Source organism: Bactrocera latifrons, unplaced genomic scaffold (genome assembly GCF_001853355.1).
Source record: "Bactrocera latifrons isolate USDA-ARS-PBARC rearing strain unplaced genomic scaffold, ASM185335v1 scaffold_444, whole genome shotgun sequence".
NCBI classification, from domain to species: domain Eukaryota; kingdom Metazoa; phylum Arthropoda; class Insecta; order Diptera; family Tephritidae; genus Bactrocera; species Bactrocera latifrons.
The window spans coordinates 173,158-193,849 of NW_017537095.1; the positions used below are offsets into that span (position 1 = coordinate 173,158).

At 35.3% G+C, this 20,692-nt stretch overlaps 1 protein-coding gene across 1 annotated transcript in view; it reads right to left on the reverse strand.

The window, feature by feature from the left end:
• The window catches only part of LOC108972997 (neogenin-like), a gene marked incomplete at its 5' end in the record, with an annotated part of 165,377 nt that overhangs the window by 136,636 nt on the left and 8,049 nt on the right, over positions 1-20,692 (reverse strand). Inside the window, 3 exons of the mRNA XM_018939982.1 lie at positions 5,009-5,166; positions 15,032-15,370; positions 15,422-15,739. Coding sequence (XP_018795527.1) covers positions 5,009-5,166; positions 15,032-15,370; positions 15,422-15,739 — 815 coding nt within the window. The remainder of the gene's footprint in view (positions 1-5,008; positions 5,167-15,031; positions 15,371-15,421; positions 15,740-20,692) is intronic.

Sequence of the window (20,692 nt, forward strand, 5' to 3'; positions counted from 1 at the left end):
TTAAAAACAACCGTTATGTGAACAAAACTATAATATTCTCTTTAGCAACTTTGTTGCGAGAGTATAACAAAAGCATATGTTTGGAATTATATACATTACAAATTAATTATTTATCGAATACTTAAATAAAGCTAAAATAATAATTTAAAAAAAATACTTCATAACTCTTTATTAATTAACTCTCTATTATTAATATTATTAAATGTTTTGTTAATATTATTCCCTCTGAACTTCAAACGCAACTTGTAACATTTTCTCCATTGCCCTTGCTTGCATTAAAGTGCTGAACGCCTGCACAGCCGGGTTTTCGGTTTCTTGTTRTTGGGTTTGCTGGGTTGTTGGTGTTGATGAGGATTTATTCTTAAAAAGCTCGATGGCTTCAATCATTTTCCGGTCAACCTCGCTAGTAGACACAGATGACCTCTCTTGTTAGCCACCTGCGTAGAGCATGATGGTAAGGGAAGTGAGACTGATGTGGAAGAAGGAGTCGGGGATGGTAGGCTTAGCGTCACGGGGAAAGGAGGTGATGGCGAAGGCAGCGATATTGCGATTGGGGTTAATGGTGGCCATAACGGCGATGGCGATTCCACCTCCTGCTCTTCTCCTTGTGGCTGCAGTTGTGTTTCTTCAGCTGATTGATCAGTGACAGCGGTTTCACAAATATTTTGTGAGAATATAACCCTGTAAATTTAAGYTTTTATTACAAATACAAATATGTATATTCAATTAATATACTAAAACTTACGGTCGTGGTAAAATATGTGGCTTAATAAACGACATTGCCTCCATCAAATGCCACTGTCTGTGGAACTCCATCCCTCTGCCTGAGGGGGCGTCAGCCTTCCGCACTTCCCTCCCGTATCGGTCCCGAAGTATCATCCATCTACGGCGACACATTTCTCCTTTATAAATATAATTAATTATTATTAAAAACATAAACAGTTGTAAATAACAAAGCAACTTACCACTTGCGTTCAACTCCCTCCCGATTTCAGCCCACGAAGCATCTTTTCCTGGTTGTAGCTTATAATATGGACTGCTCTTGTTGTATAATTCACCTCTAGCTTCTACTAGAGCTATTAATTTTTCATCACCCATATTTTCTTTATATTTTCACAAACGTATTTTCATTTTTGAATCCAATAAGTTTTTCATTTGACGTTGGAGCTTGTTTACATTTCAACAATGTTGCCATTGCTCAATACGCATATGTATATAGTTTTGTACACATCTATGTTTTCAATTACAATTGTTTATAATATAAAATATCAAAACTGAAAACAAACTATTAAAAATAGTTTATGTATTTGTATATAATAGCATTCGACTCCAATTTTAAGTTATTTTGAGAAAATTTCAAACATATTGAACAGACTGAATTATAAAAGTTTATAATTGCTACAGTATATACATATTGGCAATCAGCTAACACGTTTCCACGGCAAAAACCAAAATGCTGTAGATTCTCACGTCATCCGACGTTAAAGAGAGAAGGGAGTAGCGTTTTTCACTGGGCACTTACATTACGCGTACGATAGGTCGAATCAGCTGACACGACCCACGATTCTACGTTTTTCACTGTTTCTGCTATAACAATCGTAAAGAAAACAGAACGCTTAACGTTCTGCTGGAATTTGCTGTCACAGCTAATAYTTATTGTAATTAACTCTTTCTTCTGGATTTAGCTGATGCTTACACTTMAGCTTTAGCTTTAAGTTTAAGTAAATAAGTCAAAAATGTATATATATTACTAAATCAGAAATAAAGATTTCATTTGCMTCTGGCAATCCACAGGAACCACACGTGTCCTTATTTTATCCACGCGTTCGCGGATGTAAAACATATATTTTTTAAAAATTCCCTCGTCGCGGGAATTAAATTGYATACATACATATGCTTACACATGTGAATATGTCACCAACAAAAATTTGAAGCATTGTTCTACAAAAACAACAATTGCTCAAATTGCAGAAGCATCAAACGTCATTTTGGCAGTCGAATTGGCGAAGCCCAAATGTAGTAAATTTTATAACAAAAAACGATTTCATTCATAATTGAACAACTTTCTATGCGTCTTCACAGAAAGAAGTCAAAAAAGTGGCAACAACGGAGTTGTCGATTTATAATATTTGTCCATTCTAAAAGATTTTTCCGTGACTCACAAAAATCTGCGTCCATATGTATGCAAGCTCATACATCTGCATACATATTTACGCTAGTTTGTTGGCGAAGCTGTTACAGCGGCAAAGGAAGCGGTCAATAGGCTGCCATTCGTTTATTTTATTTGGCACTGCTTGGATTTTCTATCATCACACAATTGCTGAACCAATGACCGCGACAGATATTAGAATACACACATTCTTGGGGGCACAGGTATTGAGGCAGCTGCACAACTCCATAACTATGCCCCTAAGAACGTGTGTATTTTAATATTTGACAAATGTCGCTTGCAGTCTGCCGTGCTCAATGTGTTCAGCCATTGGTTGACCTTGACAACGGAGATGCGAAAGAAGCGTGCGACACTTGTTGATATGAATKTATGTACATATGTATATGGCTCGCATTTGCTTTCGTAAACATACAGACAAATGTRCCAAAGAAATAATRTATGTACATATGCATGTGTCATAGAAATTCTATTGGTACAAATATGGAAATGATAACGAAATATTATGCGAATATGCATATTTCATGAAGGTCATCAATTTTCTTCTCCACTTTTTAATAGTCGAAATAAATATAATTTATTTGAAATATTAATTTCTTTAAAATAAAAACTATTTCAACCATAAAATAATTTATTTGGATAAGAATTAATATAACCACATATGTACATAAATAGCATGATTTGAATTTGGTTAGCATTTTCATTAATGTTTAAAATGAAAAAAGGCTTTGTAGTGACATAACTGCAATAATTGGACATATGCTACCGTGGAGTTTTTTGTTGACATTATGATATTCTTCAATATTGTTGTACATTATTTTGTTCTATCGCTAATAGTTTCGGCAGCGCATTCGACGAAAGACATTTTAAGACTAATTTTTCTACACCTTCGGTTACATTGTTCAAATTTCACCAAGGATCCCTCATTTTTTTCAAAATGAAATGTAGCCTATGTCAAATTGGAAGAATGTAGCATTTTATTGGTGAAAGAATTTTTTAAATCGGCAAAATACAAAAATAGGTACAAATCATTCCTCTTTATATTATTAGTGTAGATAAGTATGTATCGTAATATCCTAAAAACATAATATATAATAATAATATAAATATGCAAACACACACTTTTTATCATTTAAAACTTTCATAGGCATCTATCTTACAGATATGTATGTAAGTACAAATCAATTTCAAATCAAGATAGTATCATTTGTCAGTAATATAACATGCGCGTGCGTAGTCTCTTGCTCTTGCAAACCCCTTACACGGTGCACGAATTGCAGATATTTCCCCTTGGTGCACTGGCACAACAACAAACATACGCAGAAAATTATTTACAATGGCTGTTAAATATGTCAGACCAAAACTCATGTTTATTCTCGTACAATGATTCTCGTAAAATAGTGATTGCAACCCTGTGCTGGCTGTCATTTTACTTAAATACATATTTTGATATTAAATTGTTGAGGAAGGTAAATTTTAAATAGATTTTATAATTTCTATTTAAATTATAAATATTTGTTACAGCTTTTTTTGTTAATGCAGAACAAGAGAATCCCCCTAATGTTGTGACGTCGCGTCTGTCCGTTGACACATTGAATTTTTGACAAAACGTGAAGTTCGGCCATTTTTTATCCGTGAAAACGGAGATTTTGTTTGAAATAATGGCTATATATGTATGTATATAAGTTAGCACCCCACACATTCAAAAGGTATCATATGGTGCATTAATATCATATGATACAAAGTAATATAATATGACACCACTAAATCGCTGAGAGTGCGACATATGTAATGGCAACCTGTGGCAAGCGCAGCGTCAGCAAGCTCCATACCTGTTGCAGCGGCAAACATACGTCTAGGATAAGTATAATTAATTGTAAACATTAGTTCTTAAGGTTGGTATCCACCTCTCAAGTAATTGCTCACGAAAAAAAATTTATTATTTCTCAGGTAATTTTGACAGCTAGTTACGCATTGTGAATGATCTACAATAGAAGAGCAAGAGAGAATAAACAAAGAAAATAAACATTGTGCGTATTATGTATGTATGTATGTGTGAAGTAACATAAGTATTTTCATTGCGTTTTAAGGAATGTTGTTGATGATTGGTAAGTTTTATACAACATTTCAAAATGAAATATAATCCATAATAATGAATTTAACTAATTTATGATGAATTTAACAATTACTTTGAATTTCGTTCAAGAAACAATTGTTGATTCGATGTTCCTTCGCAAAACCAGGTTTGCCATATTCCCATTTTATTGAAAAAAAGTATTAAAAATTAGTATTATATTTCTTAAACTAAAAGAAAAGAAATTTAAATTGAAAAATACAATATTGTCAAAGAAAGTGCTATTACAAAGGAGAAAAAGTAAAAAGATTAATATAATGCCAGACACAACTGCAAAATTAATTGAACAACTAGACCAAATGTGGTTAGATTATGGGCAAACCAACCATCCTTCAAATCCCTCCACTCTAAAAACAACAATAGTTCGAGAAGTACTCGAAGGAATGAGGATGCAGACTTTAACTGACTTTATCGAACCCGATCATAGCGTGACACTGAACGCGAACAAGAGAGAATTTTCAGGATGACCAGGAGAATTTAACTCCTGGAGGAAGAATTTTTAAAGCTTATGAGGAAGACAAGAGAGTGTCCACCTTTACACTTGATTAATTAATCGATGGGCTACAATGTTGCCATCTGGACTACACATTACTCGTTCAGTAACAATACATATTGCCACCTGCAATCCATTCTTATATAATATACTAATGTATATGCATATTCATGTAAAGAATAATAATAATATATTTGTAATATTTTAAGCTTACCTTTTCCGATACAAGTAAAGCCATATATATTATTGATCCTAAATTGGTATTTAGCATATCAACCGGAAATTTAACTGCAGCAGTTTTTGTGGGATTGTGCGAGGAGAAAGAGTCAACTTCAATTTTTTGAATTTGCAGGTCGTCTAACTTTTTTGGTACTGTTGATGAAATGAATTAAGTTCATATTAAACCATTTTGAATGAATTTGTACATAAGATAATAAATTTAACAAAGAAATTTATAAACATTCCCCTTAATGTTTACTCAAATATTTCCTTTTTATCATCTATAGGTTCACATAATAGGATTCAAGAATCTTTACTTAAAGTTGGGTTAAAGAAAAGAAAGACTAAGCTCAGATGTATCCGAATATTTTAAACTCTCGCAAAGRGAGTTAATTTATTTTCTAAGATTTAAAAATATTTTTATTTATAATAACGTTGCGAATAAATGATTAGTTGTCAAAGTATATAATTTAAGTATATTGACAGATAATATTTGCCTGAAAGTCTACTATAGGTACTAGGGTTTGGTATCTAAGAGCTTGAACAGCTTCAGTCCGATTTTGACAATTTTTGGTCATGGGGCGATAAACTTCAAAGGCACTATTCGAGCAGAGTTTAATCTCGTTATATTAATCATTTCCAAAATTCAAAAGGAATTTTATAGTGTAGTGTAGTTTCCTACTCGGCTTGCACTCCTGCTCTCTGAGAGCACTCGTCAACAACTCGGTATAAGGGAACTGTGGGACGGCATTTCAAACTCCTTACGTACAGCTGCAACCGAAACCATTCGTTTTCGGAAAGTGCAAAAGAACAGCTGGTAAGACGAGGAGTGCCGTGTCACAGCGAAGATTAAACAGGCTGTCTCCCTCGCAACGTTGAGTCGACCGCAGCACGTGCGGGATGGGGTAGATACCAAGAGTTGAAGAGGGAAGCGAGACGCATTTGCAGAGAGAAAAAGAAAGAGGCCGAAATGCGTGAGTACGAAGAGCTTGATAAGCTGGCCGACAGGGGTAATGCTCGAAAATCCTACGAAAAAATGCGGCGGCTTACAGAAGGTTTCAAGACCGGAGCATACTCTTGTAGAACCCCCAAAGGTGATCTAGTCACCGCCCAGAGCATACTTAAATTATGGAGGGAACACTTCTCCCGCCTGCTGAATGGCAGTGAACGCACACCGAACGCAGGCGAACCCAATTCCCCAAACGATGGCGATGGAGCAGAAGTTCCATTGCCCAACCATGAAGAGTTCGAATAGCAATTCCCCGCCTGAAGAACAACAAAGCGGAGGGGCCGATGGATTGCCGGCCGAGCTATTCAAACACGGCGGCGAAGAACTGATACGGAGCATGCATCAGCTTCTTTGTAAAATATGGTCGGACGGAGCATGCCCAACGATTGGAATTTAAGTGTGCTATGCCCAATCCACAAAAAAGGAGACCCCACAATCTGCGCCAACTACTGTGGGATAAGCCTACTCAACATTACATATAAGGTTCTTATAGGGTATTCTGTGAAAGATTAAAGCCCACCGTCAACAAACTGATTGGACCTTAAACTGACGTTGAGCAACACCTAAATCTCCGTCAGAATCGGGAAGGACCTCTCCGAGCCGTTCGATATTAAACGAGGTTTCAGACAAGGTGASTCYCTATCGTGCGACTTCTTCAACCTGGTTCTGAAGAAAATAGTCGAACTGCAGAACTTAATCGAACAGTTAAAATCTTTTATAAGAGTGTACAGCTGCTGGCGTATGCCGATTATATTGATATCATCGGTCTCAACACCCGCGCCGTTAGTTCTGCTTTCTGCAGGCTGGACAAGGACGCAAAGCAAATGGGTCCGGCAGTGAACGAGGCAAGACGAAATATCTCCTGCCATCAAACAAACAGTCGTCACACTCGCGACTAGGCACTCATGTCGCTGCTGATAGTCATAACTTTGAAGTTGTAGATAATTTCATCTATCTTGCAGGATAACTCTTCTCTCTCGACAAACAAAAACCAAACTCTATAAGTCACTCATAACTCCCGTCCTGCTATATGGTGCAGAGGCTTGGACGATGTCAACAACTGATGAGTCGACATTGCGAGTTTTCGACAGAAGAGTTCTGTGAAAGATTATCGAATATCGCATTCGATGGAACGATGAGCTGTATGAGATATGTGACGACATTGACATAGTTCAGCTAATTAATAGACAGCGGCTACGCTGGCTAGGTAATGTTTTCCGAATGGACGGAAACTCTCCAGCTCTGAAAGTATTCGACGCAGTACCCGCCGGGGGAAGAAGAGGAAGAGGGAGACCTCCACTCCGTTGGAAGAAGCAGGTGGAGAAGGACCTGGCTGCGCTTTTTGAATTACCGTTACATGAGAGTAAAACGGGATATTCAAATTTCATTAGATATTTTAATTTTTACCCAAGCTACAGCTTGCAAGTATGGACGGACGGACAAACAGACAGTTAACCAAATTTCAACTCTACTCGTTCATTAATTCTTTATATAAGAGTAATAAATAAACACACCAATAATAAAGGTACAAATGGGATACCACCAAAACACACGAAGAAAATATCTCTCGAATTGCAGTGCTGTTGATGTCGACTCAACCATCCAATTAACCTTAGAAAAAGGTAAAAATTTAACTATCAAACAATGCACTTGCAATTAACCTGAAAATTTTCATTTTTCTATTTCCAAAAATGAACGTTGTCAATTAAATTTTCGTTTGAAGTTACAACAAACCAACCTCAGAAAAAAACTGAAAAAAATGCAATGACTTCCTTTTTCGGTGTTGTTGAGATTGCCGAAACAACCGACTACATAAATTAACCTTGGAAAATTACTTTTTAATAAGTTAATTTCTAACATTCCAAAATAATTTTATGCATCTGCCGTAAGCTGTACACATTTATCTCACATACAGTGTTTGTCCGGAATGTAATAGTCGGTTTAAAAAAATATATTGAACTAATCGTTACAATTCTTTAAAAACTTTCAAAATATGCTCCTTCTGCGATGCATCTGTCGTCTCAAAACAAGACAAATTTGCCTCATATCAAAGATCCAGGACTCGTCACCTGTGATCACTTTCACACATGTTCAAACATTCTTGGCACACTTTCACTCACTGCAATTTCAGGTCGTCAGTGAGCACTTTTAGGACCATCTTCGCGCAAACCTTGCGCATGTTCAATGGCTCCGTTACAATGTCATGAAAACTGATTTTGATTAATTTAACATCTGGGCAATTAAACGAATACTTAGTCGAAGGCGTGAGTTCTAAACTTTTCGCACACAAGCCACATTGTCGACCCTCCAAAAAGGTAAGCCTGTTTGATTATACCAAATATCTCTGCTGCAGATATACAGAGTTTCACACAAAATATAATCGCGTACCTCTGCTCTTACTAATGTTGCATTTTCCACTTGCACCACTCACAGAAACACGTCGCGCGAAAATGTTTGTTCTGCCTCTCCTGGTGCTCGGAGCCAAATGACCAGCCGCTCGGTCGTTAGATAGGAATGATCTATACCGATTCCAGTCAGTTGCAGTCGCTCCGAAGTCCAGTCGCAGCGGAAGAAAATCAGTGCGTAACATCTATTTGAATGCGAGCTAAAATGAGAAGCGAAACATCCCGCCATTAACAAAACAACCTCAATGAAAATAAATTAGCTTCGGATGAGAGATCCCTTTTAGATGACGACCACTGCAAACGTATTAAGGACTAAGATTTAAGGACATGCACCTGGGATGTCCGGCCCCTTATTGGGAAGGTGCTGCTGCCCATTTGATTGATGTCTTCGTTAAATTAAAGACCGATGTGACCAAAGACGTCTTCTATGAGCGCACCTATGAGAGCTGACACCTCCATGATGTCAAAATTGTGCTTTACGCCTTTAACGCCAAGGTAGCAAAAAGGGCTCCTTTGGCACAACGGTGGATAGATTCAGCGAAAATGAGCTGCCTTTATACCCCAATATTTGAAATTGGTACCTCCGATGTTGAGTATCAGCTCTTGCAAACTCGTCTATAATGCCAATAAAGAAGAAGAATAAAAACATGCCACCACTAGTTATTCTTCGTTCCCGACGTAATAACGTTGTGCACTTCTGCACGTCTCCAACAGTATACATTTTATGCATATATGTAAACACAAACTTTTTTGTTAGCGTAATTACTTATATGTATGTATAGATAAGTAGGTATTCAATCTCCTCAACAAACAAAAGTTTATTTTCGAGCTGAACGTATATTTTTATTCTAAACGATTGTACGTACGTTACATATTATCATCTATTTTAAACGACTAAAGATGTGATAACCAAATTCCTTAAGTACAAATTCTCTGAGAACTCCTACCGACTGTGTGAAAATGGATGAAATTAGATAATAACGATGCCTCTATAACGGTTTTGTTAAAAACAGGTAAAAGCGCGATAAACAAATAAGCGAGTGCGGCAGAAACATTAAATTTTACCCCCACGATGAAACAAAAGGACTTTATAGGAGCCTACATTGGAAGATTGGCGTGGCATCGCCCACATTTAGTTGAAGACCTATATTTCGGGACTCATCACTCCTACTTTCAGTATAACTTTCGCTACCAAGAGGTATTGTACCTTAATAATTGGTAATAAAAATATTCAAATATTGCTTACAAGAATTTTAAGCCCATGCTTAAGACTTGAAACATAATTTTTAATTAATTAATTTTTTTGACTTTTAACATAATTGGAATATGCACTATCCTTTCGTTTTAGTTCGTTCAAACTGAGCAAAATATGGTAAATTTAATAAAATCCGAAATAATAAAAACCGAACATTTTCTTTAGTACATATGTAAATATAATACGGTATATGGATATTGGAAGGAGAGATGTTCTCTGAATTTCTTGAATGTTATTTCTTAAAGAGTGGTTGATATTGTTGGTAAACACTCAGTAATAGGTACCACTGATCTGAGAAGTTATAGTCCGATTACTGCCATTTTTAACCTTGTGATAGCTTACATTGAAGCTTTTATTTTTGAAGACTTGTTTTGACATATTTTAGTGTTGGATTTATATAATATGTATACCGTAAAATCAATGAATGAGTATTTGAAATAATGTTATATGGGCAGTAAGCGTGCTTGTTGTCCGCTTCCGTCTATTTTCACACTACAACTCAAAAATAGTAAAATATTATTAAGCAACTGATGATCAACAAGTCAATCAAATAAATTAATTTCTGGCTGAGTATAGACTATTAACGGTGAGTGATCTTACTGGCATCTTTGGAATATCGGAAGAATAAGTGAAAACCACTTTGAAAGATCATTTGGACTTAAGAAAAGTGAAAGAATGGTTGGTTCTTAAATCACTTAACTTTTTCGAGAAAAAGTGTCAACTTAGCGTCTGTGAAACTATGTTTTCCGACTGTCAGGATATCATGAAACATATTATTACTGGCGGTGAGTTTTGGATTTGTGCTTACAACCCAGAAACTGATGATAAATTGTCCGAATATCGTGGAAAGGTGAGCTGAAGGCGAAAAAAACACTTCAAAGGAGGTCAAATCAAGGTTATGTAGAAAATTTTCTTCGATTATCGAGGTGTGGTGGACTTTCGACATTTCATACTAACAACAAGGAATAATATTTGAGTGTTATGTACTCTTGGTTTTTGCACCAGACATAATGCTAATTATTCGTGTGTTTTTGGCCAACCAATCAATGAATCAATATCGTGCCGCAACCACCGTATTTGTCTGATTCATCACTTCTGATTCTGACTTCTGGCTATTCAGCAAACTCAAACCTCTCCGGGGAATCATTTTGCGTCAATTGAAAAGATTAAACGTGAATTGCTACGCACATGGAAGGCTATTCCGGAAATTGACTTAAACTGTTTCAAGTAGTATTGGAAGAAAACCTTGGCAGAAGTGTATTGGGGTCAAGGGCAATTACTTTGAAAGGGAGGATATACGTTTTAAAGAATAAATCAAGAATTTTCAGTTCTGAATATAGTCTTACTATTTTTATACTCTTGAAACCAGTTGCTATAGAGAATTATAGTTTTGTTCACCTCACGGTGGTACGTATCACCTAATACTAAGCAAGTTAAATATATATTTATATATGTATATAAATGTGGGAAAATTTTTTTTATGCAACACACATTGCTTATTTATATTTAATTCATACAAAGTTTTAGTTTTACATTTAAGTTTCCTTATTTTCAATATCTTAGTTTTTTTTAACAATTTTATATTTTCATATTGCGACTTGCTCGCGGCGTTGATCAACTTTAACTATGTCGTTGAGATATGTTGTTGTCCGTGTTAGGGTCCGTTTCATTTGCTTCCACAAGTTCGGTCAATTCGGCTCTCCTGACGCCTCATTCGACATGAACGATGCCTCAGGTTCGATTGAAATGGTTTTGGCGGTCTCTTCATGGTCTCCTACTTTTTGTACCTCATATCTTCCGTGTGGCAAAACCTCCGGTTTTAGTTTTAATCCCGAGCGTTCACTTAATGGCTACTATCTCGTTAATCCTGTACTTTGTTTATTCTTTTTGATTGTCATTAAACGCTTTGCGGTTTTCGTCCAGTATTTTGTCAATGTTTTCCTTCGCTTTTTAACGTACGTCTTCTCTATTTTCATTTAACTTAAGTCGTTTCTTAAAATAGCTCACTATATCTAGGGTCACTACTACTCTCATTTTACGACCTGTTAAAAGCTTAAAAGGTAAATATTTAGTACTTCTTGATGGAGTATTCTTTGTTGTTTGTTAAATACGCTCGATATGTTTATACCACTGTCCTAGATTTTCTGAACATAGCTTCGACAACATGAGTATTATTATTTTGTGGATACGTTCTATTTGACCATTTCCGTGCTGAACACCTGTAGCAATCAGGAGGTGTTGAATACCTTCCTTCTCACAATATTCTTTAAAAGTGTTTGAGGTGAAGGCAGTACCTCTGCCCGATATAATACGTCTGGGATTACCAAATACCGAAGCTTGGTGTTTTAGTTTATTTATAACCAAAACTGAGTCGTTTGCTACCGTCTTTCTTGGACGCAACTACTATTGGCGATGCATATTCTGATATACTATCTTTGATAATCCCTTCCTCCAACCACTTTTTTACTTGGTTATCTATAAATGTTTTGTCAGCATACGACATACGTCTTGGACTTTCATAAAGTGGAATATCATGAGTTAATAAAATTTTCATTGAGATTGGGAACATGCGCGCCCCTTGGTTTACAACTGGTAATTAAGTGTTTAATTGTTTTCACATCGACTTACTTTAAATGCGACAAGTCTACATCTGGTTCTGTTGTTTTATAATTTGCGGCTATTAGACAAAAATATTTAATTTCTTCCAACAACTCTTCTTTTTCATTTATTCTCTCTATAACATCTTTTATCTTTGTATCGGCTTTTTCTACGAGTCTATTTTTATTTATTTTGTTCTTATGTTTAAATACTATCAAATCTTCTGAAACAATCAAATCTACCTGTTTGAGGATATCGTATCGTATCAATGATCGTACGCCATGTCTCGTTCTCGAACAAGGTGACAATAACATTAACTTTCAACTCGTCAACTTTAACAGAAATACTAAAACTACCCAATGTGTAACGTACACTACCGCTAGTACCCCTTAAACACCGCTTATCATCGTTTAATTCTATATTTTCTTCCAAAAGTAATACAGTTTCATATCGTATTAAGCAAACGTCACATCCAGTATCGATTAATGCAGTTCAATCCCGCTTGATAAAGATTACTTTTATTTTGTCTCGTATCACGAATGCCCTCTATGAAATACTCAAATCGACCTATATCATGTATTTGTTTACTTATTTCCATATGACTATATAGATATTCTTTAAAGTCTTCACTATAACGCTTTCTACGGCTACGTAACATAAGATGTACCTCATTGGCTGATACTACAGTACCAAATTCTGACCGTAAAGACTGCATTAAACCTTCCCAATTAGCAATGCCTCGGTGACTACGTATAAATAACTTTGCTGCACCTTTTAAAGCTGTTTCGCATAAAAGAACTTTTGCAACGCGTTCTACTTGACCCCTTCTGCATTTTCAGTTTGATTGAAGGAGATCCAGATGCGCTAAAGGATGTTAATAAATTCTGTATATCACGTAAAGTGAATAGCGTACGACTGTGTGCCTGGTGTGGAACATCTCTTGCTGATCACCTTCATTATTGTCGTCATCAACATCTACAATTTAACCAAAATATTTAAGCAGCCGATCTTGTAATGTCATATTTCGTCCCGTCAACGTAAGTCCTAGCTCAGTCAATTTATCTTTCAGTTCATTCTATCCCAACTTCAACAATGCTTTGTTGTTTCTCATTATTTCTAATGGTACATTACAAGTCAATATTTTATTAACTATTAATAATGATTCACTTTCGTTTCGTAATTTAACACCCAAATGTGTCTATATTCATTCTATAGATGTTATCTCTTAAAATCTTCCTTAAATTCGGAACTTATTAGAAACTTTAATAGGATCACATTAGTAAACAGCTGGTTCGAATATTGGTTTTGCGAATGTTCGAAAAGACGAAAATCCAATCAGATTCTGCGACACCATTGAAAATCAGAATTGATTACTGACAGCTTAGCAATTCTGTCTGGGATTAAACAACACCGTTGATTATAAATACATACATATGTAACATAAAAGCGAAAAGCTAAAGCAACATCAAAATTTGCCTGGCAACCACAGAAACAGCTACATGTAGCTTCTCAACAGCATCAACTCAACGTCGTAACGACTTCTCAGCGTGGCTTATTTTTGAAATTTACTACATATACTTACATACGCTTATAACTGTATGTACTGGTAATGTTCGCACAACAAAAAAAAAACAAAAAATTGGTTAAATATTAATAACTGACACACAACTATGTACAGTTGAACATAACTTTAGTCCTTAACACTTAACACTTAAATTGAGATATCTCGATAAAGCTTGGTGCAACAAAAAAATTCTAGTTCGTAGATGGGCGTAGTCGGACCGCTACCACGCCCACAAATCGCATTTAACCGAATACATATAAACATATAAAGTAAGCACTAAATTAAGGTATACAATTTTAATTTGACACAGGGCATGGTAGTAGCAAGGAGCATTTGTGGATAAACAATTTTGAAAAAGGGGGTATGGTCACGCCCTCTAATATGTTTAATATTTTCGAATATTGAATATATCTCCTAAACCGCTTATGTTACAACAATCAAATTTGCTGAGTACAATCGTATAAGAACTTCTATGAATCGGGGGATAACCTCGCTCTCCCCTCATATAACGGTAATATTTAAAACTACTGAAACGCGATAAATCAATAACTAATTAAGCCAGATACATTAAATTTTTCGTGAGAGAGCTTAATGGGAGCTGTTGTGAAAAGTTGACCATGGGCGTGGCACCGTTCTTTTTAGGGAAATCCCATATCTCGTTACCCGACTGACCGATTTCGACAAAATTTTATACGTGGCAGTCTTACATTCTTATGTTACACTGTGAAAGTGGACGAAATCGGATAACAACCATGCTTACTTATAATATAGCACAATTTTAAATTCCACTTGATTCGTTCAGTTTCTAGCACACAAATCAAGAAGCAATTAATATAACGGGATGAAACTTTACATGAATAATGTCTTTAGTAAGTGCCACCTTATGACTGAAAATTGTTTAATACTTCTCTTATAATGCATATCTGTAAGTGGGCGGAGCCATGGGCATTGTATAATTTTTACACCAATGCCAATATTTGGGTGGTGAACGTGGTTATAACTTAACTTAGTTTGCTGAATGAAGTATAACAATAGAATACTTTTGCAACATTTTTAATATAAAATGTTGGCAACATTTCAAAATATTTCCTTCTTTTGAAGCTTGCAGATTGTTAGCGTATTTTTTTTTTCTTTATAGTATATTTTTCCCCGTTGTTTAACTTTAAAAAGAAAAGCTTAATACTTACTTGCGGATGGTGCCTTGAAACTTGTAGATGCTGGTAGGCTACTCTTACTTACTTCTTCTATATTTACAGTGATTTCGACAAAGTAGTCAAAATCAGGTTTTAAATTAATTTCCTTGTAAGTGACGTAGCCGTTACTATCATAGACTGGTAATATTGTTCGATTGTAGGTATGATTGGATTGACCCTCACGTACGCCGAAAATATTGAGCTGAAATGTCTGAATTTCTCCATTTGTAATACATGGAATCGTCCACGTGATGACAACGTGCGCTTGATATTGATCTTCCGTAGGATACGGACCAAATGTTGCTGCGTTAAGGTTTTCAAGTGGTTCTGAAACTATAAATAACATAAAATATATCCGATTTTTGTTTTTAGTCAAAAACATACTCCATGGTGCAGTTTCCACAACAAGTGGTCTGCTGTAATGTCCCACGCCATATTCATTTTGAGCTGCTACTTGAAGGCTATATGAAGTATATGCCAGTAAGTTTTGAAAAGTCTGCTGCAAACCAGCTGTTTCTCGTGATATGGCTTCCACAGTTACGAAAGAGCATTTCGATGAAACAAAATATTTTGGTCCTATGTGTTGAAAATATGAAATGTATAACTTAATATTTCCATTAGAATTTACTGGCAAATTCCACTCAAACTGTAATGATGTGTTTGTTGATGACTTCAGTGTTAAGTGCTCTGGGGGATTTGGATCTAAAATTATTTAAAAGCTATGTTAAATGACATACATATATATTTATGTTATGAACACATACAAAGCGATGTTAAGATTACTAAAACCATACATTAGAAAAATCATAAGTTCAATTTTCTAGATTTTATACTCGGGCTGTTCAATGGTGGGAAATATTTTCAACTATGGACAAACTATTACATTAAAACAATTTATTTCAGAGATAAATACTTAATTTCACTAAGATATCATAAAAATTCAATCGAGAAGTAGAAAATACGGTAGAATGTTGTTATAAATATTGAAATATAGTATAGCAAAATAAGTAAAACCGTTCAATTTTTCCTCGGGGATATTACAACAGAATTTCATTCAAATCGGTGTAAAATTTAAACAAAAATAATAAGCAACCGATAAACTTTTATTAAAAAATATTATTCTCGATCTTCGTTTTACTTATGGTCAACAAAATCGGGCTACTGAGCGAACTATTTGCAACACCATCGCTCATCATGAAACCCACAATTCATTATTGGATAATATTCGTCCGAATAGAATATGTTCAGCACGTGGTGAAGAAAATATAGCCGTTCGCAGCAACTCGGACTAAAATATGAAACATCTTGGCGCATTTTACGTCGCGATCTTAAATAATGAACGAACAATAAAGCTTGTACAAGAACTGAAACCGTCAATGGCGACCGTTATCGCACCATGATAACCGACTAATTGAGGCCTGAAATTGAAGCTCATGATTTCAACAAGTTGGCGCCATTTCCCACATATCGCATCAATTAATCGATTTATTGAGAGAACATTGCGGTAAGCAGATACTTTCACGTCTGGGACCGGTCAATTGGCCAACAAGATCGGGTGACATTACAGCGTTAGACTTTTTGCTGTAGGGATATGTAAAGTCTAAAGTCTAACATGACCAGAGGACCTTCTGAAACGTAACCGCGGCCAACATTTGAAAGAGATAATCTTCAAAAAATGCAAAAGAATGTTCGAATAATAATAAATAGTCTCTATACAATTTGAAGGAGTAAAAAAGTAGGAAACCTCTAAATGAATTACCCTATATATTGACCAATAAATGCGGTATAAAGTCAAAGCAGTTCCAAAATATTTTATTTGTATACTTGTTAAGGGAAATAATCAGATGGAATTAGAAGTTTTTTAAATGTTAAAGTCATCCAATTTCACCCAAATTCGGGTAAATTTAAATTCAGTGAATTATGGCACTTTTAGTAGTACTGGCAATATAACACTTATGTGGAGAGTTAGCGTGGTTACTATTTGATTTTACTTCTAAGAAAGAGTGCTAAAAATATATCTTCTCAAATGTAGTTGAGTTAACTAAAGCGGTTTTAAAATATGAACAAATAACTATTTACAAAAAAAGCAAAGTGCTTGAGGAATACGGACGTGTTTTTGAATTCCCTCCGTGATTCACGTTTTTGCAAAAAGTAAGCAAACAAGAATAATAATTTAAAAAAAAACTATCAAAGAAACAAGAAAAAACGTTAACTTCGGTTGCACCGAAGCTAAATACCCTTCACGGGTGCATTTCCCCTTAGTAACTGTGTTAAGGTTGTATGGAAGCTATAGGCTAAAGTAATCCGTCCTTAACAATTTTTTTGGAGATACGACGTCAAATGCGAAACTTTCCATACAAGCCCTTGGTTCCGATCATTCAGTTTGTATGGCAGCTGTATACTATAGTAATCCGATCTAAACAATTTCTTCGGATATTACATTGTTGCCTTAGGAAATAATCTATACCAAATTTTAAATCGAATCAGCTCGACATACTGATCATGTATATAAATACTTTATAGGGTCTCCGACCCTTCCTTCTGAGTGTTACAAACTTCATGACAAACTTAGTATACCCTGTTTAGCGTATAAAAACAGTGCACACAAACTTTTAATAATAAAAATTAACAAATGGTGCACAAAGCAAATAGATACAAACAAAAAAAAAACAACAATGAGTGCTTCGCAGCCTCACCAGCAAAACCGTAGGCATTCTTTAAATGCCTACTTCAGCTTTGTTGAGACAAAAAACAACTCCTAACAAAAACAAAAGTAACGGCGATGACTCATCATCGCAGCGATCAGCTGAAAGAGCAAGTAAACAAGCGCAATCAGCAGAAGTAGCGGAGAACAGCAAACGGATAACTAGCAAGCACCCGGACAGAGAGGGAAAACAAAATGCAAGGTGAGAATATACAAAGCAAAAAAAAAAAAAGACCATCAGTTCAGACAGGTACCTATTAATTGCTACATTAATGTAAAAAGGAAATCTAGTCCTACTAAATCAGCGGTCAATACCAAAAAATTTCAATCAGGCACGCCAAATAATAATAAGCCAGAAATTCTTAATGGCAACAGATTTGCTTTACTGAGTAAAGCGTACCACAACAACAGATTTGCTTTACTGAGTAAAGCGTACCACCTTAGTCGTGAATGCCAAGCCCTCTCGAATTTATTTGCGAGAACACAGCTCAATGCTCTTCTTTCTAAAATAAGCAATATAATAGGCACAAACAATTTTCACGTTGTGCCCTTGAAAAAAGGTAACATAGATGAAGTAAAAATTCAAACCTACACTGAAAAAAGTTTCATAGATCTTTTAAAATACTTGTCAAATAAACTGAAGAGCTCAAATATCCTAGTTGTTGTCATAAAAGGTATTATATATAGTCTTCGGTAGACTGTAATGATGTGAAAGATGTTTTAGTAGAAGGGGGTTTTAGCATTAAAGCAAATTCTATTTTGTCTGTCGGTATTCAAGCACGTCGCAACCAAATGTTAAATATTCGTCCTAACGAAAATATTGATATCCCCGTTCATATTTTAAAACCAAAAAATCCTAATGACAATGCTGCTCAAGGGATTTATGCAAACGTTGTGAAAAGCGACACTGCACAAATGCAATTGCCTCAAAACCAACCAAATTGAAGCGCTGAAACCATGATTTTCAAGTTTAGCCAATGTTTGACACAATTTATGTCTACAATGCAAAACGTGATTGAAGAGATAATCAAATCACAGAAATAAATGTTACAAACTTTTTTAAGTAAAAAATTAACGTATTGAACATTTGCATACGGAATGCTAACGGTGTTAACCAACATAAATTGGGACTTATTGGATTTGTGGATGAATATAATATAGATTTAATGCTATTGTCAAAAACGTATTTTACTAATAAAAACTGTATACCGGGATTTATACTCTTTGTTACAAATCGCTGCGGGGACTTAAACCTTACGGGGATAGACTGCTCACTTCGATTTAAAATTACAAACGTCCAATTTAAATAGTTTCTTGGATTTCTAGGTCATAGATTTCCAGAAGGTGAAGATTGCAATGCAAAACACACGTATTGGGGCTCACGACTAATTGATCCTAAGGAACGACAGCTGAATCACACTATTATAAATAAGCATAATAAATTGGATATAATATCGCCTTGTAAGCCGACCTACTAGTCAAAAATATAGATATATCTTTTATAATCTGATAATTCAACTGTAATAACAAAATTATACGAACAGTCCATGATATTTGATCCTAAATTTTCTCTAACATTTCATAAAACTAATAAGAGAATTGTGTAAGAGAATGATGTAATAACTAAAGCAGCTGTATTGGCAACACCGAAAAACAATAAACCAGTTGGTTTTAAAAAGATCACCAATAATGAAATAGAGAAACTTGTAAAGGCGTAGGTAATGCCCCATCGGAGCATACCGAATATTAGAGCAGAGCACTTAACTTTTGTCGATGAATGGTTAGCCAATTGGCGAGCAGAAATGCAAACATGTTACATACATACATTCATGCTAAGACCAGAAACGTGTAGGACAGTTAAAATAAACAATGTTCTATTACCTCATTTGAATGAAGTTACTTATCTTGAGATTCACCTGGATCGAAGGCTCACGTGGCGAAAACATATAGCGAGTAAAAAAACTTTCATGAAAAAATTCCAAACTTAGCCTAGACAACAAAGTCCTATTATACAGTGCAATCATAAAACCAATTTGAATGTATGGCATTCAACTGTGTGCGCAACCAATATTGATATAATACAAAGGTTCTAATCTAAAATGCTTAGAACAATCACTGAAACACCTGGGTACATGTGCAATGAAAACATTCATAAAAATCTTGATATTCCTGTGGTTAAGAAGTAGATAGTAAACAGCAGAATGAGATATAAGTATTTCTAAACTTCGCAAACATTCAAACCCATTGGCTAACGCCTTCCTGCAATCAAACGCGTTGAAAAGGAGGTGATCTACCAGCCTACTAGAGAGCAACGTTCTACCAAACCACAATTCAACGATATTCTTGATCTTCTTTAGATTTAAATAGATTTAAGATTTGAATACTTATTGTTACGCTTTATCTAGCTAATCCAACAAATAAAGAAATATTAAAAAAATAAACTATTTAAGGGCCAGAAATAAATACTATTTAAAAAATTATTTTGCCTCCTGGTGTCCTTTGCTAATATTCTGCATCAAATTACAGCATTTCAAATATTTAATGGCCCATCTGCAATACCGGCCTCCCTTAAGTGCCAAGGAACGTATGTAGTAATTTATATCAAATATTTTCACTTTTATTCAGATGGACTGACAGACACTCAACCGGATTTCCGCTCATCTCTTCATTCAGATTAGCTATATATATGTATATACCTCAATATCTGTATCTATTAGGTGTTAAATGAACAGTATAACAACTTGAAACTGGTTGATTGAAAAGGTATCTTCTAAAGTAAACAGGACTTAAACAAAAAAAACAGAACAAAGGGCTTTTTGGCAAAATCAATTTATTTTATTCAAAATAGTCTCCTTCTAGGTCCTTGTGGCATTTACTACAGTGGCCATATAAAGGAGCGCAAGTTTGGTGTGGGTTTCGTGGTGGGAGAGAGACTCCGTCGCCGAGTACTA